General features: G+C 52.6%; 1 protein-coding gene across 2 annotated transcripts; it reads left to right on the top strand.

Moving 5' to 3' along the window:
- Positions 1-1610: 1610 nt before the first annotated feature.
- LOC133356163 (calpain small subunit 1-like) lies at positions 1611-24141 on the top strand. Of its 2 annotated transcripts, XM_061573532.1 has the most exons (11): positions 1611-1763; positions 5164-5200; positions 6785-6817; positions 10429-10506; positions 11168-11225; positions 15091-15155; positions 15990-16058; positions 16511-16589; positions 17019-17135; positions 20046-20104; positions 21169-24141. In XM_061573532.1, the coding sequence occupies exons 1-11, from the start codon at positions 1714-1716 to the stop codon at positions 21193-21195; spliced, it is 672 nt and encodes a 223-aa protein (XP_061429516.1). In that variant the 5' UTR covers positions 1611-1713; the 3' UTR covers positions 21196-24141. The 2 variants fall into 2 exon arrangements, with proteins under 2 accessions (XP_061429516.1, XP_061429518.1); XM_061573534.1 differs by lacking the exon at positions 6785-6817 and having other exon boundaries at positions 1612-1763.
- The last annotated feature ends 3146 nt before the right edge of the window (positions 24142-27287 follow it).

Raw genomic sequence — 27287 nt, 5'->3', positions numbered from 1 at the left:
TCTTAGTCGTTCACGTCCATAATCAGTACGGCACTAGGGCGAGTTCATTCATCCCGCGGGGGTGTTTCTTAGTCGTTCGCAGCCATAATCAGTACGGCACTAGGGCGAGTTCATTCATCCCGCGGGGGTGTTTCTTAGTCGTTCACGTCCATAATCAGTACGGCACTAGGGCGAGTTCATTCATCCCGCGGGGGTGTTTCTTAGTCGTTCACATCCATAATCAGTACGGCCCAAGGGCGAGTTCATTACTCCCGCGGGGGTGTTTCTTAGTCGTTCACGTCCATAATCAGTACGGCACTAGGGCGAGTTCATTCATCCCGCGGGGGTGTTTCTTAGTCGTTCACGTCCATAATCAGTACGGCACTAGGGCGAGTTCATTCATCCCGCGGGGGTGTTTCTTAGTCGTTCGCAGCCATAATCAGTACGGCCCAAGGACGAGTTCATTCCTCCCGCGGGGGTGTTTCTTAGTCGTTCGCATCCATAATCAGTACGGCCCAAGGGCGAGTTCATTCCTCCCGCGGGGGTGTTTCTTAGTCGTTCACATCCATAATCAGTACGACCCAAGGGCGAGTTCATTCCTCCCGCGGGGGTGTTTCTTAGTCGTTCACAGCCATAATCAGTACGGCCCAAGGGCGAGTTCATTACTCCCGCGGGGGTGTTTCTTAGTCGTTCACGGCCATATTCAGTACGGCCCAAGGGCGAGTTCATTCCTCCCGCGGGGGTGTTTCTTAGTCGTTCACAGCCATAGTCAGTACGGCACTAGGGCGAGTTCATTACTTCCGCGGGGGTGTTTCTTAGCCGTTCGCAGCCATAATCAGTACGGCCCAAGGACGAGTTCATTACTCCCGCGGGGGTGTTTCTTAGTCGTTCACAGCCATAGTCAGTACGGCACTAGGGCGAGTTCATTACTTCCGCGGGGGTGTTTCTTAGCCGTTCGCAGCCATAATCAGTACGGCCCAAGGACGAGTTCATTACTCCCGCGGGGGTGTTTCTTAGTCGTTCGCATACCAAAATGTTGACTCGTTCGTAGGGCGAGTTCATTTGCCCCGCGAGCAGGGAGCGCGTGTTTTTTTTTTGATGGAGAGGCGTCTTTCGCAAACCATTTTTGTCGTTGAATAATTATGAACAAGCATCTAAGATCAACGGCCAACGGACGAGTCCATTTCCCTTCTTAGGGAGGGGGGGGGGGTGTTCGTAGCACATCAGGCGCCACCCACACAGTTGTTGTGGTCGTTATAGTGGGGGCGAGTCCATTTGCGTGCGTCCTGGGGGGGGGGTGTTTGTGCTAAGATGCATAGCCCATGGAAGAGTCCATTTCCCTTCTTAGGGGGGTTCTTGCAGCACATAGTTGTTGTGGTCATCTTATCGTGCCGGGCGAGTCCATTAGCGTGCGCCCTGGGGGGGGGGGGGGGGTGTTTGTGCTAAGATGCATAGCCCATGGAAGAATCCATTTGCGTGCGCCCTGGGGGGGGGGGGGGGTGTTTGTGCTAAGACTCATAGCCCATGGACGAATCCATTAGCGTGCGCCCTGGGGGGGGGGGGGTGTTTGTGCTAAGACTCATAGCTCATGGACGAATCCATTTGCTTGCGCCCTGGGGGGGGGGGGGTGTTTGTGCTGTTGGTGGGGGCGTGCTCATACCCAGTTCAGTGACCCGCCGTGCGTCTTCATCTTCGTCGTTATCGCCTCTTCCTCCTCCTCCTTCAGCCGCCAAGATGTTCGGTCTGGGGCGCTTCGCTGGGAACTTGATCCAGGCGGTGGCGGGGTGAGTTTGCGTCTCTGTGCCATTGACGCGACCTTAATAGGAGCTCGCTAACGGTGTTGGTCGTGCCGTGCTGTAACGCGTGTGCGTGTGTGCGTGTCACCTTAATAGGATCTCGCAAACTCGTGGGTTGCTGTGTGTGTACTGTACTGTAACATGTGTACTGTACTGTAACATGCGTGTGTGTGTGTGTGTACGTGTGTGGCATTAATAGACATTGGCAAACGCGGGGAGCGGTGGCGCAGTGGTTAGCTCGCCACGTCTCGCCACCAACAGCGACGATTATCTCTGGACCGGTCCTGGGCCTCCCCCCTAGGTTGACTCGGCCTTAATAGGTGCTCGCTAACAGCACTTGCCCCTACAGTCTGTTAAGGCTATACGGGGGATCTTTGTGTGTGTCTGTGTGTGTGGGGAGCGGTGGTGCAACGGTTAGTGTTACACTACGAACCTGGCGACCCGAGTTCCATTCCCGCTCACGGCCAAAATCACCGACGATTATCTCTGAACCCGTCCTGGTCCTCCCCTAGGTCGACTCGGCCTCAAACGAGTACCTGGTGCGGTGTGTAGTAACTATCGCCACTGGGGAGACAAAGGCGGCCGGGCGTGGTGCTGGCCACCCACCCCCCCCCTCGTGTGCCGTGCCGGCCTTCATAGGTGCTGCTACTCGCTAACAGCACTTGCCCCTACAGTCTGTTAGAGGCTATATGGGGGAGCTTTGTCTTTGTGGCTACGTGTTTAGCATCGTAAGTCCTGCTGGGCTTGTCAAGAGAACCTGGCGTTCATAGCCCAGGGCATTGCTTTATACAGCAATGCCCCCACGCCCACCCTCAACTCAAAACAATCCACACAATTACGCAGGCATTGTAAGTGCATATTCTTAGGTTTTTTCGATAAAGTCGCGTAGGTAAAAAAATTAAATTAATAAAAGTTAAATGAAAAAAAAAATTACTTTGATTAATTTACATTTTTTACCTACGTGACTTTACCGAAAAAAACCTAAGAATATGAATCCTTGCAGTCACGAAAGCTTCAAATCTAGAATTGTAAGTGCACTTTGCATGTGGACGCACACGCGTGTGTGCGTGTGTGTTCGCGACCAATATCATCCATAATTGTGGGGTTGGATCGCGTAAATATATGAACGTGTCGTTAAACTCGGCACATCCACGCCTCTATATAAGGAAGGAAACAGGTGGACTTCTCCACATATCTGGCTGTCGCCTGATGAAGCTGGTTGTAATTATTGGCGAAACGTCGTGCTCCGATTGTGAATGTTGTGGCTTGGCTCTCCAACACACCGGTTAGTGCTGTACTAGTATACTACACTATATACTACACTATACACTACACTACTATACTACACTGTACACTACACTATACACTAGACTATACACTACTATACACTACACTACTATACACTACACTATACACTACACTATACACTACACACTACACTATACACTGCACTATACACTACTATACACTACACTATACACACTACACTATACACTACTATACACTACACTACTATACACTACACCACTATACACTACACATTTATATTTTTATTATTTTATTATTTCCCTTTTACGTGACTTTACCGAAAGAACCAAGAATATGAATCCCTGCAGTCGCGAAAGCTTTAAATCGAAATTTAGAGCCTTGTTGGTTTGCGTTGTTCACCATAAAAGTACCATGTGGTTTGAACACCTTAACACCATCCTGTTTTATTGCCAGAAAGGGTAGAAAACTATTCTTATTTTTCTCACAGCATGTAATGTTAGTTACCCATAACGTATCCAAAGTTGTAAACTGTTGTGATGCTTTGTTTCACCAAACCTGCGCTGGCTGATCGCTACATTTTAAACCTGTGCAGCGTCTCCGCTTGACGCAACGCACGAACGCAGTTGTGTGAGCCGAACATTGTTGCTGTTTTCTATCTCGTCTTCGGATGGATGCGTCGTCACGTGCCTTAAACTGTATCGCAAGCAAACCAAAGCAAACCACAAAGCTCTTGCCAATGACAGCAGGCGACGAGGCAGCCGTGGCTGACTCATGAGTCATTGGAGAAGGCAAAACACGAATCAAAACTAGACACGGGGGGAGTGGGGGATGATCCCATCCCACACAGACAAACGCAAATCCGTGGCTGGGTGAGACCAGGGTGGGATTAAAGTTCTTGCAGGGCAGGGGTGGGGAACGTCTGGCCCGCGGGCCGTACGAGGCCCGCGAAATCATCTGGTCTGGTCTGGCCCTGCCAAGGCAACCACAGGCAGGACTCGAAATTCAATAAATCTAGGAGCAAACCTGGAAAAGCAGTTGCGAGTAGCAGCAACATCATCAACACCAGCTAACATCATCACACGCCTCGCCAAAGAGAAGCAGTTCCAGCCATCACATTAGGGATGAGTTAATACTGGTAGGAACCACCTGGTTCCACCAGCCCACAGGGGATTATTGTGTCCGTCCGTCGTGCATCCAAAAATGGGTGGGGAGGGTGGGGAGGGGCTGGGTGGGGAGGGGAGGGTGGGGAGGGGCTGGTCACCCGGTGGTGCTCTTATAAAACTCAACGTTTAACCTAATCACGCCGGCTTGTGCCCGCCCTCACAGTCGGCCATATTTGCGGAATACACCACGCCGCCGTTGACCCTGGCCATTGACCGAGCAACCCAACGTTCCTACCAGCTCCCTCCGCAGGAATGTGTTTAAATGTTTGGCCAAATATAACCGGCAAATTTTTAAGTTGATAATTTAGTATGGCCCGCGAATGATGTTATTAATATCCAAATGGCCCTTGGCAGAAATAAGGTCCCCCACTCCTGTTGTAGGGGCTTGGGCACTTTTGTTTTGACGATGGCAACTCTGTAGAATCACGACTGTTACTCCGCTTGATTGTGCAAAAAAACAGCACTTCGAGATGTTTATTTTGCTGATTTTGGAACGGAATTTTTTTCTTTCTCAAACTTCATCCTCCGGTGTTTAATTTCTCTCTCGCCTTACGAAAAAAACCAGCGATTGACATGACTCTGCCTCTTTGTGTAAACACTGTGCCTGTCCTTGCTATTTATAAATATATTTATTCGAGGAAGGTATCTTGGTTACATTTCTTATAAAACAAACAAAAAACATGGTCACTTTTTTCGTAGGCCCTTCAGTTTTCATACCTACTGTGCCTATTTGATCATTATAATTGGCTAATACGGCCCTGGCGTGAGAATATTTTCGGTTTTATGGATTCATGAGCGTCTGTAGAAATGGGCGCTGACACTATCACGTACAAAGCCCCCACTCCGTGCGGTCGGTTAATCGGTCACGGTCGGATGCGCGACGTCGTACCATAATTCATGCATTCTCTCCCACACCGCTGTGCCCACCCCTCCCACCTTTTTCCCTCTCCACGCAGGGAGATTGGAGGGAACATCGGGCAGCAGTTCTTTCAGGTGAGCGGTCAGACCTTCGCACGGAGACTAATATCGTCGCAGCAGTCTGTGCGAGACGCCGCACGTCAGCCTGGCTTGGCTCTCGCAGGCGAGCAGGGCCGACGTAGGTGAATCGCGCGTGCGAGTTCGCACAGCCGACGTAGCTGACGGCGAACGCAGCCGACACGGCCAACTCACTCAAGTGCAGCTCCTCATGCGGCTGATGGAGCCAACGAGAGGTGACACGGCCGATAAAGCCACAACAGCCGATATAGCAAAGTCGACGCGCACACGCAACTGATGTAGTTGATGTAGGCCATGCAGCAGGTAAAACTGACACGGCCGTTACAACTGACATGACATGGCTGGTTACAACTGACACGGCCAGTACAACTGACACGGCCAGTACAACTGACACGGCCAGTACAACTGACACGGCCGACACAACTGACACAGCCAGTACAACTGACACGGCCAGTACAACTGACACGGCCAGTACAACTGACACGGCCAGTACAACTGACACAGCCGGTACAACTGACATGACACGGCCAGCACAACTGACACGTCCGGCACAACTGAGCATCTAAACCCGGGCGTATCGATCGGGGATGCTGGTGATCCGGCGCTTTGGAGGCTCCGGCGGATAGGAGGATCGCGTCAAGCTTTGTGAGAATGCCGCACACACGGCGGGTAGAAGGGGGCGAGAGGGGGAACTGTTGCCGTGGGTGACGACTGCTGACGAGGGGAGTGGCAGCCGAGGCGACGGGGCGTGCCCCGGAGGACGTCCCATCGCCGGAGACGGAGCGGTGAAATCCGCCCGTGCGCAGTTGCCCGCTGGATCGTCTGCCGTCGAAGAGATCAATCGGTGGATGATCGATCGAGGCTGGCCGGCTGATGCTGATGATGATTTGATGACTCGCATGATTTGTTGACGCGTTCAACGGAACTCGTGACGAACTTTCGGCGGCGCTCCGTGCAGCTTTGGGTCCCTGGCCGCCCGCCTCATCGCCCGCCCTGGTGGAGCAGCTGCTGCTTGCTGAGCTGAGCTTGGGATCTGGTTCCTACTCTCGTTGCTGTTTGGCTTTTTGGTTTTGCTGGAGGTTCTTGATGTTGGTTTCTGCTGTATCCTTTCTCCGTTGGTGGGCGGGCGTCTGTGTGTGTGTCTGTATAGGAGCGGCGGCGCAGCGGTTAGCGCTACGAACCCGGCGACCCGAGTTCGATTCTCGCTCACGGCCGACAGCGGCGACGATTATCTGAACCGGTCCTGGGCTCCCTCCCCCCCCCCGAGGTCGACTCAGCCTCAAATGAGTACCCGGGGCGGTGTGTAGTAAACATCGTCGCCGGGGAGACAAAGGCGGCCGGGCGTGGCGCTGGCCACCCACCCCCTCGTGCGCCGTGCCTGCCTTCATAGGCGCTGCTACTCGCTAACACCACTTGCCCCAACAGTCTGTGTGAGCTATAAGGGGGATCTTTGTCTGCATGGCTGTCTGTGCATGTCTCTGTCTCTCGACACTGTGCTCCCCCCACTCCCCCCCTACTTCCCCCTCTCCCTCTGCCTCTCTTCTCCGCCTGTCGCCTGTCGCCACCTCCACCAACGAGCAGATGATTGCCGACTCCTCCAATCAAGACAGCTGGGTACGTGAAGCTCCCTCCTTGCCCGGCTCCCTCCCCTAGCGGCGTCGTAGCCGGCGAGGGTGCAGGCGGTGCAACTGCACCAGGGCCCACGGGCCGGAGGGGTTCAGGTGCCGGGGAATGCACCGGAGCCCACGCCGATTACACTACGCCGCGGGGTTTAACTGTAGCGCATATATATTTTTTGTTCTTTCGGTAAAGTCATCACGTAGAAGGGAAATAATAAAATGATATTGATATAAAACAATAAAAATTCTCACGACGTTCCGACTGCAACACAAGCAATCGTCATCAGGTGTGAAATCCACAGCAAGAAAATGTTATATTTATATTATTTTATTGTTTCCTTTCTACGTGACTTTACCGAAAGAACCAAGAATATGAATCCCTGCAGTCACGAAAGCTTTAAATCGAAATGTAGTGCATATCACAAATTATTTTCACCAGGTAAGGCTCCGCTGAGCTATACAGGCATTTCGGAAGTGACCTGGCCATCGCAAACGATAGCTCAGCGAAACTTAAAGCAGCCAAATACCCTTGGAGCGCACGTTGATTCTAAATGTGGAGGGAAAACCCAGAGGAGCCAAAGAAAAATCCACACGACCATGGTGAGAGAGACACGCAAACTCAAAATATACAGCAGCAGGCGTCAGGGTCGGGATCGAACCCACGACCTCCTAAATACCAGGCGAGGTAGTTAACATCTCCTAGTCACCTGGAACCCACGACCTCCTGAATACCAGGCGAGGTAGTTAACATCTCCTAGTCACCTGGAACCCACGACCTCCTGCATACCAGGCGAGGTAGTTAACATCTCCTAGCCACCGTGATGATGATGATGAGAGAGACACGCAAACTCCAAATATACAGCAGCAGGCGTCAGGATTGAGATCGAACCCACGACCTCCTGTATACCAGGCGAGGTAGTTAACATTTCCTAGCCACCGTGATGATGATGATGAGATCGAAACGCAGACTTCAAATATACAGCAGCAGTCGTCAGGGTTGAAATCGAACCCACGACCTCCTGTATACCAGGCGAGGTAGTTAACATTTCCTAGCCAGCGTGATGATGATGAGATCGAGACGCAGACTCCAAATATACAGCAGCAGGCGTCAGGATTGAGATCGAACCCACGACCTCCTGTATACCAGGCGAGGTAGTTAACATTTCCTAGCCACCGTGATGATGATGATGAGATCGAAACGCAGACTCCAAATATACAGCAGCAGTCGTCAGGGTTGAAATCGAACCCACGACCTCCTGTATACCAGGCGAGGTAGTTAACATCTCCTAGCCAGCGTGATCATGATGAGATCGAGACGCAGACTCCAAATATACAGCAGCAGGCGTCAGGATTGAGATCGAACCCACGACCTCCTGTAGACCAGGCGAGGTAGTTAACATTTCCTAGCCAGCGTGATGATGATGAGATCGAGACGCAGACTCCAAATATACAGCAGCAGTCGTCAGGATTGAGATCGAACCCACGACCGCCTGTATACCAGGCGAGGTAGTTAACATTTCCGAAATTCCCTGGCGCTCGCTGCCCGCTGTTGGCTTGACATGTGCGCCTCCCATAATGCAGTGCGTGTGATAATATCGCTGTAGTGCCGCCTCTCACAATGCACTGTGTGTGGTGATGTCGCTGTAGTGCTGCCTCCCACAATGCACCGAGCTTGGTTATTTACACAATGCACCGCGCTTGGTGATGTCGCTGTCGTGCCACCTCCCATAATGCAGTGTGTGTGATGGAGCTGTAGTGCTGCCTCCCACAATGCACCGAGCTTAGTTATTTACACAATGCACCACGCTTGGTGATGTCGCTGTCGTGCCACCTCCCATAATGCAGTGTGTGTGATGGAGCTGTAGTGCTGCCTCCCACAATGCACCGAGCTTGGTTATTTACACAATGCACCACGCTTGGTGATGTCGCTGTCGTGCCACCTCCCATAATGCAGTGTGTGTGATGGAGCTGTAGTGCTGCCTCCCACAATGCCCAGCGCTTGGTGATGTAGCTGTAGTGCCGCCTCCCACAATGCACAGCGCTTGGTGATGTAGCTGTAGTGCCGCCTCCCACAATGCAGTGTGTGTGATGGAGCTATAATGTCGCGTCCCACAATGCACTGCGCTTGGTGCTGTAGCTATCGTAGTGCCGACAATATCCTATTAAAATGAAGGAATGACCCACACACAATAGTTGCAATAATTTTGCTTTAATATTACTCGTATTTGCTTGCAGACTGCACGCACTGTCTGTCTAATGCGTCTCATCTCAAGAGTGTTAGAATGGGTTTATTGACGTACTGCAAATGATGGCAGTGACGATTGAACAATTTGACCCTTTTGTGTTGGATCGTAGTGTATGTATCTTGACTGTTTTTTTTAAATCCTTTATATTAAGTTCACTTGCTTGCTTGCGCGCTTACGACCGTGCAAATCTTTCGGTCGTTTTTTAACCCACTTCCCGTGATCCAATCGAGCTGACATTTTGCACACAGACTCGTTGTGCGTGACAATTTATTTTCGTGAACATTCTTTTCCAAAATGTTAGACCTTTTAGGAAATTTTTTAAAATATTTAATTACCAATTGCTTAATGGTGGCAGGCAATCATCTGACCCATAGGTGGCAGCCATCTCAAGCCAGAGGACGAGAGGACTCTAGCCGCCACGCATATAAAGGATTTATAGTGAAAAACTTTGTTTTTACGGATTAATTTATAGCGATAAACCTCCACCAGCCGACAGAGCCAATCTAATCAAGTTGCCGCCTGATGGGGCAAATGCAGCGCGTCCGTTGATGCGGTTCATCGGCTACGTACGGTGGGTAAGACGGTCAACGTACGTACGCACAGGAGGGGCGTGCAAAAGCCCCAGCAAAATTTCGATTTAAAGCTTTCGTGACTGCAGGGATTCATCTTCTTGGTTCTTTCGGTAAAGTCACGTGACTTTACCGAAAGAACCAAGAAGATGAATCCCAGCAAAATGTTTGACAGTTGTACTCATGGACGACGTTTTGCTAGAGATCAGAGGTCGCAACCGGGTACCCGATACCCGTACCCTACCCGATACCCGTGACGGGTACGGGTACCCGTTTGCGACCCTGGTGCGGCCGGGTACGGGTAGGCTGTGAGTCACCGGCGAGTTACCGTTTGTCACTCATTTCGGGTAGGGTACGGGTACGGGTAGGAAACGGGTACCCGTTTGCGACCCTGGTGCGGCCGAGTACGGGTAAGGAATCAAAACCCGTTTGCGACCTCTGCTGGAGATTGCAATTCAGCATCGTCAGGTGAGAGTAACGGCTGCCGCCAGAGGGCGCCACGGTCACTTCAACTTCGAGAGCCCGTGGCAGCTCTAGGTGGCTCGGCCATCCGTGGCGGAGTGACAGAATCACACACGGTACACACATACACACGTTACACACACACACGGTAAATACATACACGGTACACATACTGGGGAGCCGGGAGTGGTTCTGAACACCCACCCCCTCGTGTGCCGTGCCGGCCTTCATAGGTGCTACTCGCTAACAGCACTTGCCCCGAGAGTCTGTGATGGCTACACGGGGGATCTTTGTCTTTGTGTCAATGTCTGTCGTTTACATTGTTGCAGCCCCCGAAGGTTCAGCCGACCCTGCAGAGCGATGAAGACGCTCAGTTTCGTCGCGTGTTCACCCAGCTCGCCGGGGAGGTACAGTACACACACGCAGTACACACACGGTACACGCACACACGGTACACACACACACGTTACACACACACACGGTACACACATACACGGTACACACACACGTTACACACACACACGGTACACACACGGTACACACACACACGGTACACACACGGTACACACGTTACACACACACGGTACGCACACACACGGTACACACACACACGGTACACACACACACGGTACACACACGGTACAAATACACGGTACACACACATACGGTACACACACACACCCGGTACACACATACACGGTACGTACACACATGCAGTGCACACACACACGGTACACACACACACGGTACACACACACACGGTACACACACACACGTTACACACACACACGTTACACACACACGGTACACACACGGTACACATACACGGTACACACACACACGGTACACACACACACCCGGTACACACATACACGGTACGTACACACATGCAGTGCACACACACACGGTACACACATGCAGTGCACACACACGGATTGTTAAAAATAAATATCTTCTGGACGCTCTTTCGTAAGCGTGGATGTTTGCAAGTCGGGGACTGTCCATACTCATCGATTTGATTTGGTCTGCGTAACGACCTGCTGTGTCCATCTCCTGGGCATCCCCTAGGACATGGAGATCAGCCCTGGGGAGCTGCAGGGAGTCCTGAACAAGGTGGTCACCAAACGTGAGTGACCGCACACACGCAGACAAAGGTCCCCCGCGTAGCCTCAACAGACTGTTGGGGCAAGTGCTGTTAGCGAGCGGCACCTGTGAAGGCCGGCGCCGTGGCACACGGGGGGTTGGTGTGACCAGCGCCACGCCCGGCCGCCTTTGTCTCCCCAGTGCTGAAGATTACGCGCGGCACCAGCTACTCGTTTAGGGCCGAGTCTACCTAGGGGAGGCCCAGAACCAGTTCAAATATTCACGGATGATGCTGGCCATGGCGAGGGATCGTAGTGCAGCGCGCTAACCAATATGCCACCGAAAGAAGTTGAACATAACATACATAAACTTACACACAGACTCCTCGCACAGAGACCCATAGACTCCTCACACAGAGACCCATAGACTCCTCACACAGAGACCCATAGACTCCTCGCACAGAGACACATAGACTCATCACACAGAGACCCATAGACTCATCACACAGAGACCCATAGACTCCTCGCACAGAGACCCATAGACTCATCGCACAGAGACCCATAGACTCCTCGCACAGAGACCCATAGACTCCTCACACAGAGACCCATAGACTCCTCGCACAGAGACCCATAGACTCCTCGCACAGAGACCCATAGACTTCTCGCACAGAGACCCATAGACTCACTCACACAGAGACCCATAGACTCATCGCACAGAGACCCATAGACTCATCGCACAGAGACCCACAGACTCACCATACAGAGACCCGTAGACTCATCGCACAGAGACCCATAGACTCATCGCACAGAGACCCATAGACTCATCGCACAGAGACCCACAGACTCATCGCACAGAGACCCATTGACTCATCACACAGAGAACCATAGACTCATCGCACAGAGACCCACAGACTCATCGCACAGAGACCCATTGACTCATCACACAGAGACCCATAGACTCATCGCACAGAGACCCATAGACTCATCGCACAGAGACCCATAGACTCCTCACACAGAGACCCATAGACTCCTCACACAGAGACCCATAGACTCCTCGCACAGAGACACATAGACTCATCACACAGAGACCCATAGACTCATCACACAGAGACCCATAGACTCCTCGCACAGAGACCCATAGACTCCTCGCACAGAGACCCATAGACTCATCGCACAGAGACCCATAGACTCCTCGCACAGAGACCCATAGACTCCTCACACAGAGACCCATAGACTCCTCGCACAGAGACCCATAGACTCCTCGCACAGAGACCCATAGACTTCTCGCACAGAGACCCATAGACTCACTCACACAGAGACCCATAGACTCATCGCACAGAGACCCATAGACTCATCGCACAGAGACCCATAGACTCATCGCACAGAGACCCACAGACTCATCGCACAGAGACCCACAGACTCATCGCACAGAGACCCACAGACTCATCGCACAGAGACCCATAGACTCATCACACAGAGAACCATAGACTCATCGCACAGAGACCCACAGACTCATCGCACAGAGACCCATTGACTCATCACACAGAGACCCATAGACTCATCGCACAGAGACCCATAGACTCATCGCACAGAGACCCACAGACTCATCGCACAGAGACCCACAGACTCATCGCACAGAGACCCACAGACTCATCGCACAGAGACCCATAGACTCATCACACAGAGAACCATAGACTCATCGCACAGAGACCCATAGACTCATCGCACAGAGACCCACAGACTCATCGCACAGAGACCCACAGACTCATCGCACAGAGACCCACAGACTCATCGCACAGAGACCCATAGACTCATCACACAGAGAACCATAGACTCATCGCACAGAGACCCACAGACTCATCGCACAGAGACCCACAGACTCATCGCACAGAGACCCACAGACTCATCGCACAGAGACCCATAGACTCATCGCACAGAGACCCACAGACTCATCGCACAGAGACCCACAGACTCATCGCACAGAGACCCATAGACTCCTCGCACAGAGACCCATAGACTCATCGCACAGAGACCCATAGACTCCTCGCACAGAGACCCATAGACTCCTCACACAGAGACCCATAGACTCACTCGCACAGAGACCCATAGACTCCTCGCACAGAGACCCACAGACTCATCGCACAGAGACCCATTGACTCATCACACAGAGACCCATAGACTCATCGCACAGAGACCCATAGACTCATCGCACAGAGACCCACAGACTCATCGCACAGAGACCCACAGACTCATCGCACAGAGACCCACAGACTCATCGCACAGAGACCCATAGACTCATCACACAGAGAACCATAGACTCATCGCACAGAGACCCATAGACTCATCGCACAGAGACCCATAGACTCATCGCACAGAGACCCATAGACTCATTGCACAGAGACCCATAGACTCATCGCACAGAGACCCATAGACTCATCGCACAGAGACCCATAGACTCATCGCACAGAGACCCACAGACTCACCACACAGAGACCCATTGACTCATTACACAGAGACCCATAGACTCATCGCACAGAGACCCATAGACTCATCGCACAGAGACCCACAGACTCATCGCACAGAGACCCATAGACTCATCGCACAGAGACCCATAGACTCCTCGGACAGAGACTCATAGACTCACCGCACAGAGACCCATAGACTCACCGCACAGAGACCCATAGACTCATCGCACAGAGACCCATAGACTCATCGCACAGAGACCCATAGACTCATCGCACAGAGACCCATAGACTCATCGCACAGAGACCCACAGACTCACCACACAGAGACCCATAGACTCATCGCACAGAGACCCATAGACTCATCGCACAGAGACCCATAGACTCATCGCACATAGGCCCACAGACTCACCGCACAGAGACGCATAGACTAATCGCACAGAGACCCATAGACTCATCGCACAGAGACCCATAGACTCATCACACAGAGACCCATTGACTCATTGCACAGAGACCCATAGACTCACCACACAGAGACCCACAGACTCACCACACAGAGACCCATTGACTCATCACACAGAGACCCACAGACTCATCACACAGAGACCCATAGACTCATCACACAGAGACCCACAGACTCATCGCACAGAGACCCACAGACTCATCGCACAGAGACCCATAGACTCATCACACAGAGACCCATAGACTCATCGCACAGAGACCCACAGACTCACCACACAGAGACCCATAGACTCATCGCACAGAGACTCATAGACTCATCGCACAGAGACCCATTGACTCATCACACAGAGACCCATAGACTCACCACACAGAGACCCATAGACTCACCACACAGAGACCCACAGACTCACCACACAGAGACCCATTGACTCATCACACAGAGACCCACAGACTCACCACACAGAGACCCATAGACTCACCACACAGAGACCCACAGACTCACCACACAGAGACCCATTGACTCATCACACAGAGACCCACAGACTCATCACACAGAGACCCACAGACTCACCACACAGAGACCCATAGACTCATCACACAGAGACCCACAGACTCATCGCACAGAGACCCACAGACTCACCACCCATAGTTTGTTGTCCTTCCCCCGCACCTCCGATTAGCACGGTTTGGCTACGTACGGCACGAAAGAAGTCCCACATACACACGATACATACATCAACAGACAGGTGCGGTTCACGAGCACTTATAAAGTTCAACGTACGGACATGCGTGCGTATTCAACGTATCAAAAACAAATTGCATAAAAAAATGAAAAAGATATAATAACAATTTTTTTGGAAAAGATGAGGCTCAACGGTGACTTGCTGAGGAGCAAAGTGACGGTGCCGGAGCGCTAAAGTTGATCGCTCTGGCTGAGTCCAGGGGTGTTCGATGTCACCGTGCGGTCGTCTTCGTGTTCATTCAGACCGCGACCTCAAGACGGACGGGTTCAGCATCGAGTCGTGCCGCAGCATGGTGGCGCTCATGGACGTATCCTGACTCAGCGGGGACACAACAACACAACAACAACACGACAACACAACAACAACAACACAACACGGCACAACACAACAACAACGCGACAACAATACGACAACGACACGGCAACACGGCACAACACATGATGACACGACACAACACGACAACACACGATAACACAACAACAACACGACACAATGACAACAACACAACACGGCACAACAACACGACAACAACACGGCACAACGACACGGCAACGACACAACACGACAACACGGCACAACGACACGGCATGACACAACAACACGACACAATGACAACAACACAACACGGCACAATAACACGACAACAACACGGCACAACGACACGGCATGACACAACAACACGACACAACGACACGGCAACGATACAACACGACAACACAACAATACGGCATGACATAACGACATGGCATGACGCAACAACACGACACAACAACACGACAACAACACGACAACACCATGGCACAACGACACGGCATGACATAACGACACGACACAACACGACGTGACGCAATGACATGCCCACAACCCTCACCCTAACAAAATGCCACGGCACAAAATGGCACGGCACGGCACCACGTGACACAACGCTACACAAAACAACTCAACGACGCGTGACGTTGCCAAGACTCGTCGCGACACAGAGCGTGCGCGCGCGCTGAGTAACGCGAACGACGCGACAGCGAGGGGCGGATAAATCGGCGTGACGCGCGACGCGGCGGCACAGCTCGATGGGAGAGCCCCGAGTGGCGGTGGCGGCTCCCTGCCGTCGTGAAGCCGATTGACCCTTGACCTTCGAGCGCAGTCGGACGGCACGGGGAAGCTGGGCTACGAGGAGTTCAAGATCCTGTGGAACAAGATCAAGGGCTGGCAGGTGAGGCCGTGCGTGCGTGCGTGCGTTCGTGCGTGCGAATGTCGCGGGGAGTGGTGGCGCAGCGGTTGGCGCGCCGCGCTACGTTCCCGGCGGCCCGAGTCGGATTCCCGCAGGCAATCTGGTCGGCAGGCCGAACGCGATCCACTTGCGCGACGCACTCGGGGAGCGCGTCGCGCGTGTGGGGAGCGGTGCCGCAGCTGCACTGTCGACCCGCTCACGGCCAATACCGGTGACGATTATCTGAACCGGTCGTGGGCCTCCCCCTAGGTCGACTCGGCCTCAAACGAGTACCTGGAGCGGTGTGTTGTAGACATCGGCACTGGGGAGACAAAGGCGACCGGGCGTGGTGCTGACCACCCACCCCCTCGTGTGCCGTGCCGGCCTTCATAGGTGCTAACAGCACTTGCCCCAACGGTATGTCGAGGCTATACGGGGGATCTTTGTCTTTGCAGACTCTGTACAAGCAGTACGACGCAGACCGCAGTGGTGCCATGTCGGCATCGGAGCTGGGACCCGCCCTGGCAGCCGCCGGTACGGGATGGCACGCACACATGCAGACACGCACGCACACACTTACACGCACACACGTACACACACGCATGTACACGCACGCACAAGCATACGCACGCACGTATATATGCAGACACGCACGCACGCAACAACAACAACAACCGCCATTCGCCACTAAGTGGCGAATGGCGGTTGTTGTGTGTGTGACTCTGTGTGACTGTATGTGTGTGACTGTGTGTGTGTGTGACTCTGCGTCTTTATGTTTGTGCCCAGGCTTCAGGCTGAATGATCAGCTGCTACGCGTCATCACGCTGTGACTGTGTGTGTGTGTGTGTGACTCTGTGACTGTGTGTGTGTGTGACTCTGTGTATGTAACTGTGTGTGTGTGTGACTCTGTGTATGTGACTGTGTGTGTATGTGTGACTGTGTGTGTGTGTGACTGTTGCCCAGGCTTCAGGCTGAACGATCAGCTGTTGCGCGTCATCACGCTCCGCTACGCGGAGGAGGACGGCAACGTCGACTTCGACAACTTCATCTGCTGCCTCGTCCGCCTGGAGGCCATGTTCCGTACGTACGCGCACAGACAAAGATCCCCCGTGCGGCCTCACACAGACTGTCGGGGCAAGTGCTGTTAGCGAGTAGCAGCGCTTGTGAAGGCCGGCACGGCATGTTCCGTACGTACGCGCACAGACAAAGACCCCCCGTGCGGCCTCACACAGACTGTCGGGGCAAGTGCTGTTAGCGAGTAGCAGCGCCTGTGAAGGCTGGCACGGCATGTTCTGTACGTACGCGCACAGACAAAGACCCCCCCGTGCGGCCTCACACAGACTGTCGGGGCAAGTGCTGTTAGCGAGTAGCAGCGCTTGTGAAGGCCGGCACGGCATGTTCCGTACGTACGCGCACAGACAAAGACCCCCCGTGCGGCCTCACACAGACTGTCGGGGCAAGTGCTGTTAGCGAGTAGCAGCGCCTGTGAAGGCTGGCACGGCATGTTCTGTACGTACGCGCACAGACAAAGACCCCCCCGTGCGGCCTCACACAGACTGTCGGGGCAAGTGCTGTTAGCGAGTAGCAGCGCTTGTGAAGGCCGGCACGGCATGTTCCGTACGTACGCGCACAGACAAAGACCCCCCCGTGCGGCCTCACACAGACTGTCGGGGCAAGTGCTGTTAGCGAGTAGCAGCGCCTGTGAGGGCTGGCACGGCATGTTCCGTACGTACGCGCACAGACAAAGACCCCCCGTGCGGCCTCACACAGACTGTCGGGGCAAGTGCTGTTAGCGAGTAGCAGCGCCTGTGAGGGCTGGCACGGCATGTTCCGTACGTACGCGCACAGACAAAGACCCCCCGTGCGGCCTCACACAGACTGTCGGGGCAAGTGCTGTTAGCGAGTAGCAGCGCCTGTGAGGGCTGGCACGGCATGTTCCGTACGTACGCGCACAGACAAAGACCCCCCGTGCGGCCTCACACAGACTGTCGGGGCAAGTGCTGTTAGCGAGTAGCAGCGCCTGTGAAGGCTGGCACGGCATGTTCCGTACGTACGCGCACAGACAAAGACCCCCCCGTGCGGCCTCACACAGACTGTCGGGGCAAGTGCTGTTAGCGAGTAGCAGCGCCTGTGAAGGCTGGCACGGCATGTTCTGTACGTACGCGCACAGACAAAGATCCCCCGTGCGGCCTCACACAGACTGTCGGGGCAAGTGCTGTTAGCGAGTAGCAGCGCCTGTGAAGGCTGGCACGGCATGTTCCGTACGTACGCGCACAGACAAAGACCCCCCGTGCGGCCTCACACAGACTGTCGGGGCAAGTGCTGTTAGCGAGTAGCAGCGCCTGTGAAGGCTGGCACGGCATGTTCCGTACGTACGCGCACAGACAAAGACCCCCCCGTGCGGCCTCACACAGACTGTCGGGGCAAGTGCTGTTAGCGAGTAGCAGCGCCTGTGAAGGCCGGCACCGTGGCACGCGAGGGGATCGGTGGCCGGCACAACGCCGAAAAGTGTTTTGGTTTGGCCATGTTTGTTTGTTGTAGTACAGAGTTAGACTGATGGCCTTAATCTAAGTTGTCTTGTAGTTGTTATTGTTGCTTGACTTGCAATCCACTGGGATTTTTGCACACGGTGTTGGTGTACGGTGATTTTTCTGCAATATTTTGCTGTCTTTTCTTGGATTTTCTGTTTGCACATAGTCACTTTAAGATGTTTTCTTGTTCATGTTTTTGTTTTCTGTTTGTTGCGGTTGCACCCGATTCAAGAGCCGAATGGCTCACAGGGCTACACCTAATACATGAACTTGAAACTTGAGGCCGCCTTTGTCTCCCCAGTGGCGATGTTTACTACACGCCGCACCGGGTACTCGTTTGAGGCTGAGTCGACCTAGGGGAGGCCCCGGGACTGGTTCAGATAATCGTCACCGGTGTTGGCCGTGAGAGATGTCCGTAGGGCAGCTACGGCACCGCTCCCCACCCCGCTTGCGTGCGTCGCGAGCGTGAGCACCGATGTTGTAGCAGTGGATTGCTTTGGGCCTGCTGAGCAGGTGGTGTCTGGGGTCGAGGTTGGTTGGGGAACCCGTCTGCTTACCGAGAGCGTCCACCCGGGCAGCCCCCGGGTGGACGATCGCATGCAGGCTCGTCCCAATAACGATCGCGAAAGATAACGCGATCGTTATTAGAGAAGCGGCCCGGTGCCGGACAGAGTCTCTGACAGAGTTCCTGATAGTCTCTGACAGAGTTCCTGACAGTTCCTGACAGTTCCTGATGGAGTTCCTGATAGAGTTCCTGACAGAGTTCCTGACAGAGTTCCTGACAGAGTTCCTGATGGAGTTCCTGACAGAATTCCTGACAGAATTCCTGACAGAGTTCCTGACAGAGTTCCTGATAGAGTTCCTGACAGAGTCCCTGACAGAGTTCCTGACAGAGTTCCTGACAGAATTCCTGACGGAGTTCCTGACAGAGTTCCTGACAGAGTTCCTGATGGAGTTCCTGACAGAATTCCTGACAGAGTTCCTGACAGAGTCCCTGACAGAGTTCCTGATGGAGTTCCTGACAGAATTCCTGACAGAGTTCCTGACAGAATTCCTGACGGAGTTCCTGACAGAGTTCCTGACAGAGTTCCTGATGGAGTTCCTGACAGAATTCCTGACAGAGTTCCTGACAGAGTTCCTGATAGAGTTCCTGACAGAGTTCCTGACAGAGTTCCTGATGGAGTTCCTGACAGAATTCCTGACAGAGTTCCTGACAGAGTTCCTGATAAAGTTCCTGACAGAGTTCCTGACAGAGTCTCTGATAGAGTTCCTGACAGAGTTCCTGATAGAGTTCCTGATAGAGTCTCTGACAGAGTTCCTGACAGAGTTCCTGACAGAGTCTCTGATAGAGTTCCTGACAGAGTTCCTGACAGAGTTCCTGATAGTTCGGGACTAGAGTTGCGGACCGTGGCGCCAGCGTGGCGACGTCGTCCCGTGTGACCGCGTGTTTGTGCCGCAGGCGCCTTCCAAGCTCACAACCGGGATGGGGACGGCACCATCAAGCTGAACGTGCTGGAGGTGAGGGACAGGGGGGGGGAGGGAGGGGGGGGAGGGGATCCGCTTGTTTGTTTCTCATCAGCATCATCAGCGACCCATCGTCAGTGTATCCATCATCATCAGCATCGTCATTATCATAATCTCTCTCATCATCATCACCATCGGTGTCTCATCATCATCACCATCAATGCCTCATCATCATTATAATCTATGTCTCATCATCATCAGCATTTCACTATCATTACCGTCATGATTACCATCATCATCATCAGCTCGTCAAGGAGCTTAAATCATCACGCAAACTCCGGCCATCCTCGTAGCGGCTTTGGGCTCACCGTCGAGCAAAGACGGTGGTCACCGCGACGCACGGCGCTTTCAGATGCCCTTTTTTCGGCCGTCTGGAACGCTCTTCCTCGCGATATTGGGAAGCCACTGCGGGCTATGGAAATTGTACTGGTAGGAACCTCCTGGTCACACCAGCCCACAGGGGATTATTGTGTCCGTCCGTCCGTCGTGCAGGGAGGGGCTGGGTGGGGAGGGTGGGGCTGGATGGGGAGGGGCCGGGTGGGGAGGGGCTGGGTGGGGAGGGTGGGGGGTGGGAGGGGTGGGGCTGGGTGGGGAGGGGCTGGTCACCCCGTGGTGCCCTTGTGAAACTCAACGTTTAAACTACTCACGCCGGCTTGTGCCCGCCCTCAGTCGGGCATATTTTCGGAATACACCACGCCGCCGTTGACCCTGCAGGCCATTGACCGAGCAACCCAACGTTCCTACCAGCAGCTCCCTCCGCAGGAATGTGTTAAATCATCGAGATTGACAAACTCATTTCTTTAGAAACGCTTTTGGTGTTTAGTTTGTTGTCCTTCCCCCCCCAACCCCCCGCCGCACCTCCGATTAGAACGGTTGGCTACGTACGGCACCAAAGAAGTTCAACACACACACACGTGCACACCATCACAGCCGGTGTCATCATCGTCAGCGTCTCATCGCCATCTTCACCGGTGTCGTCATTGTGCCCTGCGACAAACGTTTTGTCTGTGGCTGAAAACGCCCAAGTGCTGACGTGGACTCCCGTGTGTCGTCGACAGTGGCTGCAGCTCACCATGTACGCCTGAGGGCCGCTGAAGAGGAGGAGGCACGGGGAGAGGGGGGGGGGCAGGGGAGAGGGGGGCGGCACCATGGCCGCCCCGAAGCAAGTGGCCAGGAGGTCCGCCATCTGCACGCACGCACAGCTACATGCACGCACGCACGCGCGCGCATACACACGCACGCACATACACACGTACGCGTGTACACACGTACACATGCGCACACACACGTACACACACACGCACACACAGCTACATGCTTGCACGCACGCGCATACACACGCACGCACATACACACGTACGCGTGCACACACGTACACACACACATGCACGGCGACGGACACGCACGGATACGTACACGCGTTAAGACGCAGACAGGCAAAGATATCCTTACGCACGTACATATTGTATGCAGGCACACGCAAAGACAAACATCCCCCGCGTAAATGTCGATTTAAAGCTTTCGTGACTGCAGGGATTCATCTTCTTGGTTCTTTCGGTAAAGTCATGTAGAAGGGAAATAATAAAAGAATGAAAGTAAAATTGTATTTTAATATGTTTATTTTATTGTATTATTTCCCTTCTACGTGACTTTACCGAAAGAACCAAGAAAATATCCCCCGTATAGTCAGGGAAAGAGCTGTGAGCGAGCACCTATTAAGGCCGGCATGGCACTCGACGGGGTGGGTGGTCAACACCACGCCTGGCCGTCTTTGTATCCCCAGGTTACTAATTTAAGGCTCAGGACAGGTTTGGATAATTGCTATTGTTCTGAGCTCGGGTTACCGAGTTCATAGTGCAGTGCGCTAACCACTGCGCCACTGTTCTGTGAGTGCGTGTGCACGGACAAAGACCAAGACAAAAATCCCCCGTATAGCCTTAACGGGCTGTTGGGGCTAGTGCTGTTAGCGAGCATCTTTGAAGGGACACACGGACACACACCGTTACACACGCACACATTCACACGTGCAGCTAAATGCTTACAGACGCACGCAGTCAGTTGCATGCGCCTAATGCAGTGCGGAAAAACGCTCTCGCGCGCGCACAAACACGTACACTCCGCACGCTCTCATCATTCGTGCTCGTAAGCTTACACGTCATTCGCCGGGTCACGTGACCACCGCGATGGTCACGTGACCACCGCGATGGTCACGTGACCACCGCGGCCATTACCGAGGTCGTGAGTTTCAGCCGCCTCTGGTTAAATGGGATTTTAAAGGTCGAGAGAGAGGGAGAGACGAGAGAGGGGGAGAGACGAGAGAGAGGGAGAGAGGCGAGGGGTCGATGGTGGTGACTGGAGGGACACGGCGAGCACTGAGACCGCACCGACGTGCGGGCTAGCGCTCTTCGTTTGAAGCGAGGAGGCGTGCGTCAAGAGTCGTTGCCCACCATTGTAAATATTAAGAGACGTCTCGGAGAGAATTTCGGTAGTGGGATGGGTGAGGGGGGCGAGGGGGGGGGGGGGGCGGCCGGCGTTTTTCCGACAGCAAGAGTCAAACTGAGCAAGTGCCAAACGTCGAGAGAGTTGCCATTGCCTCACCCCGCGACTGCCGTGCTACCGCCGTGTTACCGTCGCGTTATCGCCAGGCTACGGCCACGTTACCATCGCGTTATCGCCAGGCTACGGCCACGTTACCATCGCGTTATCGCCAGGCTACGGCCTCACCCCGACGCCACGTGTCACTCGCCCTCGGGGCAGACGAGGTGACTCAGCAGTGACTGCTGCTGCTGCTGCTCCCTCAATCGTGACTCCCCTCCCCGGCTGCTTTGCCCCGGGCGCAAACTCAACGCGTTTCGTCGATAGCACCTCGGTGACTTTGTCGTTAAAGGTAAACAACAACAACAACAAAAACCAGAACTGTTTGAGCGACGTGTCGGGCAATGGCAACAGCCGACGCAAAAATATGCGGCGATGGCTTTTTTATTACTGCTGTCAAGAAGAGATTCCTGAAACCTTTTTTTTGCCTGAGATATTTTGTTCCCTCGGATGTGATTGATCCATCGTAGGTTTGTAGGTTAGATCAGGTAAATATGAATGTGTCGTCAGACCCGACACACAGCCAATTAGAAAGCTTTGTCACGTAAACAAAACGAAGCGTGCCAATTCGTTACTCGTTCAGCACTCACCCGTTGCGTGTTGGAGAGTGAAGCCGCTACAACATTTACAATTCGGGTAGCCGTGACGTTTTGCCGGAAATTAACACATTCCTCCTGCGGAGGGAGCTGGTAGGAACGTTGGGTTGCTCGGTCAATGGCCAGGGTCAACGGCGGCGTGGTCTATTCCACAAATATGGCCGACTGAGGGCGGGCACAAGCCGGCGTGAGTAGGTTAAACCTTGAGTTTTATAAGGGCACCACGGGGTGACCAGCCCCTCCCCACCCAGCCCCACCCTTCCCACCCCCACCCAGCCCCACTCCTCCCATTTTTGGATGCACGACGAACTGACGGACACAATGATCCCCTGTGGGCTGGTGTAACCAGGAGGTTCCTACCAGTACAATGACGAGCAGCAGCAGCAGCAGCATCATTGGGTGAGAGCCAGAGAGATGTGGAGAAATCCTCTCTGCTGTTGAGGTCTCAAATAGACACGGGCTGGGATGCATGTGATGTCGTCGCTTGTGAGCCCATCGAGTGCAAATGCCAGAAGAGGGGTCAGCGAGGGTTGATGTATGCATATAAATTACAAATGTATATCCATTACCGGTTTGGGTTATTCAAAATGTGGTTGAGTTGTTAATTTGTGCACCACTGCCAACAGCAGCAGCAGCAGCATCACAACAAATGTCATTCCTGTTTGAGGTGCCAGCCAAGTGATGTCACGAGCTCTACCCGATTGGCCTCCCACAGTCACGTGACCGGAGCATCTCTTGTGTGTGTGTGTGTGACGAGTCACGTGACTGGAGGATCTGTCCGTGCGGCTCTTGAAAGTTTGTCGTGTTTACCGAGCCCCCAATAAACGTCTCTTCTTGCCACTTTTGGTTTTCCGTCCCCCTCCACCGGTCGGGCGACTGCCCGTGTCGCCGCGGTTTGAGTTGCGACGCAGTGCGGCCGCTGCAGCTGTGCACAGGCCGCCGCCGGTTCCACCGGGCGGGGAAAGCCAAGGGTCTCCGGCGAGCACCGGCGAGCACCGGCACGGGCGGCGCGAGAGTGCGGTGGTTGACAACCGTCCCGGCGGTTTTGCCGCGGTCGGCGTTGGGGGCGCAAGCTGCCGCTCGCCGGCCCCGGTCGAACCATCGGTCTCCTTCCCCGGAGACATTAGAAGCCTCACTATGAGACATCTCCTTTACCACTATGAGACATCTCCTTTACCACTGTGAGACATCTCCTTTACCACTATGAGACATCTCCTTTACCACTATGAGACATCTCCTTTACCACTGTGAGACATCTCCTTTACCACTATGAGACATCTCCTTTACCACTATGAGACATCTCCTTTACCACTATGAGACATCTCCTTTACCACTATGAGACATCTCCTTTACCACTATGAGACATCTCCTTTACCGCGATGAGACATCTCCTTTACCGCTATGAGACATCTCCTTTACCACTATGAGACATCTCCTTTACCACTGTGAGACATCTCCTTTACCACTATGAGACATCTCCTTTACCACTGTGAGACATCTCCTTTACCGCGATGAGACATCTCCTTTACCGCTATGAGACATCTCCTTTACCGCTATGAGACATCTCCTTTACCACTATGAGACATCTCCTTTACCACTATGAGACATCTCCTTTACCACTATGAGACATCTCCTTTACCACTATGAGACATCTCCTTTACCACTATGAGACATCTCCTTTACCACTATGAGACATCTCCTTTACCACTATGAGACATCTCCTTTACCACTATGAGACATCTTTACCGCGATGAGACATCTCCTTTACCGCTATGAGACATCTCCTTTACCACTATGAGACATCTCCTTTACCACTGTGAGACATCTCCTTTACCACTATGAGACATCTCCTTTACCACTGTGAGACATCTCCTTTACCGCGATGAGACATCTCCTTTACCGCTATGAGACATCTCCTTTACCGCTATGAGACATCTCCTTTACCACTATGAGACATCTCCTTTACCACTATGAGACATCTCCTTTACCACTGAGACATCTCCTTTACCACTATGAGACATCTCCTTTACCACTATGAGACATCTCCTTTACCACTGAGACATCTCCTTTACCACTATGAGACATCTCCTTTACCACTGAGACATCTCCTTTACCACTATGAGACATCTCCTTTACCACTGAGACATCTCCTTTACCACTATGAGACATCTCCTTTACCACTATGAGACATCTCCTTTACCACTATGAGACATCTCCTTTACCACTGAGACATCTCCTTTACCACTATGAGACATCTCCTTTACCACTGTGAGACATCTCCTTTACCACTATGAGACATCTCCTTTACCACTATGAGACATCTCCTTTACCACTATGAGACATCTCCTTTACCACTATGAGACATCTCCTTTACCACTATGAGACATCTCCTTTACCACTATGAGACATCTCCTTTACCACTATGAGACATCTCCTTTACCACTATGAGACATCTCCTTTACCACTATGAGACATCTCCTTTACCACTATGAGACATCTCCTTTACCACTGTGAGACATCTCCTTTACCACTATGATACATCTCCTTTACCACTATGAGACATCTCCTTTACCACTATGAGACATCTCCTTTACCACTATGAGACATCTCCTTTACCACTATGAGACATCTCCTTTACCACTATGAGACATCTCCTTTACCACTATGAGACATCTCCTTTACCACTATGAGACATCTCTTTTACCACTATGAGACATCTCCTTACCACTATGAGACATCTCCTTTACCACTATGAGACATCTCCTTTACCACTATGAGACATCTCCTTTACCACTATGAGAAATCTCCTTTACCACTATGAGACATCTCCTTTACCACTGAGACATCTCCTTTACCACTATGAGACATCTCCTTTACCACTGTGAGACATCTCCTTTACCACTATGAGACATCTCCTTTACCACTGAGACATCTCCTTTACCACTATGAGACATCTCCTTTACCACTATGAGACATCTCCTTACCACTATGAGACATCTCCTTTACCAGCTAGTGAGACATCTCCTTTACCACTATGAGACATCTCCTTTACCACTATGAGACATCTCCTTTACCGCTATGAGACATCTCCTTTACCACTATGAGACATCTCCTTTACCACTATGAGACATCTCCTTTACCACTATGAGACATCTCCTTTACCACTATGAGACGTCTCCTTTACCACTATGAGACATCTCCTTTACCACTATGAGACATCTCCTTTACCACTGTGAGACGTCTCCTTTACCGCTATGAGACATCTCCTTTACCACTATGAGACATCTCCTTTACCACTATGAGACATCTCCTTTACCACTATGAGACATCTCCTTTACCACTATGAGACATCTCCTTTACCGCTATGAGACATCTCCTTTACCGCTATGAGACATCTCCTTTACCACTGAGACATCTCCTTTACCGCTATGAGACATCTCCTTTACCACTGAGACATCTCCTTTACCACTATGAGACATCTCCTTTACCACTATGAGACGTCTCCTTTACCACTATGAGACATCTCCTTTACCACTATGAGACATCTCCTTTACCACTATGAGACATCTCCTTTACCGCTATGAGACATCTCCTTTACCGCTATGAGACATCTCCTTTACCACTATGAGACATCTCCTTTACCACTATGAGACATCTCCTTTACCACTATGAGACATCTCCTTTACCACTATGAGACATCTCCTTTACCGCTATGAGACATCTCCTTTACCGCTATGAGACATCTCCTTTACCACTGAGACATCTCCTTTACCACTATGAGACATCTCCTTTACCACTATGAGACATCTCCTTTACCACTATGAGACGTCTCCTTTACCACTGTGAGACATCTCCTTTACCACTATGAGACATCTCCTTTACCACTATGAGACATCTCCTTTACCACTGTGAGACATCTCCTTTACCACTGAGACATCTCCTTTACCGCTATGAGACATCTCCTTTACCACTGAGACATCTCCTTT

This window comes from Lethenteron reissneri, chromosome 53, assembly GCF_015708825.2.
Source record: "Lethenteron reissneri isolate LAM-NWPU_2019-01 chromosome 53, ASM1570882v1, whole genome shotgun sequence".
NCBI lineage: Eukaryota > Metazoa > Chordata > Hyperoartia > Petromyzontiformes > Petromyzontidae > Lethenteron > Lethenteron reissneri.
The sequence above is the reverse complement of the archived record's forward strand: the minus strand, read 5'-3'. Positions and strand labels throughout refer to the sequence as shown.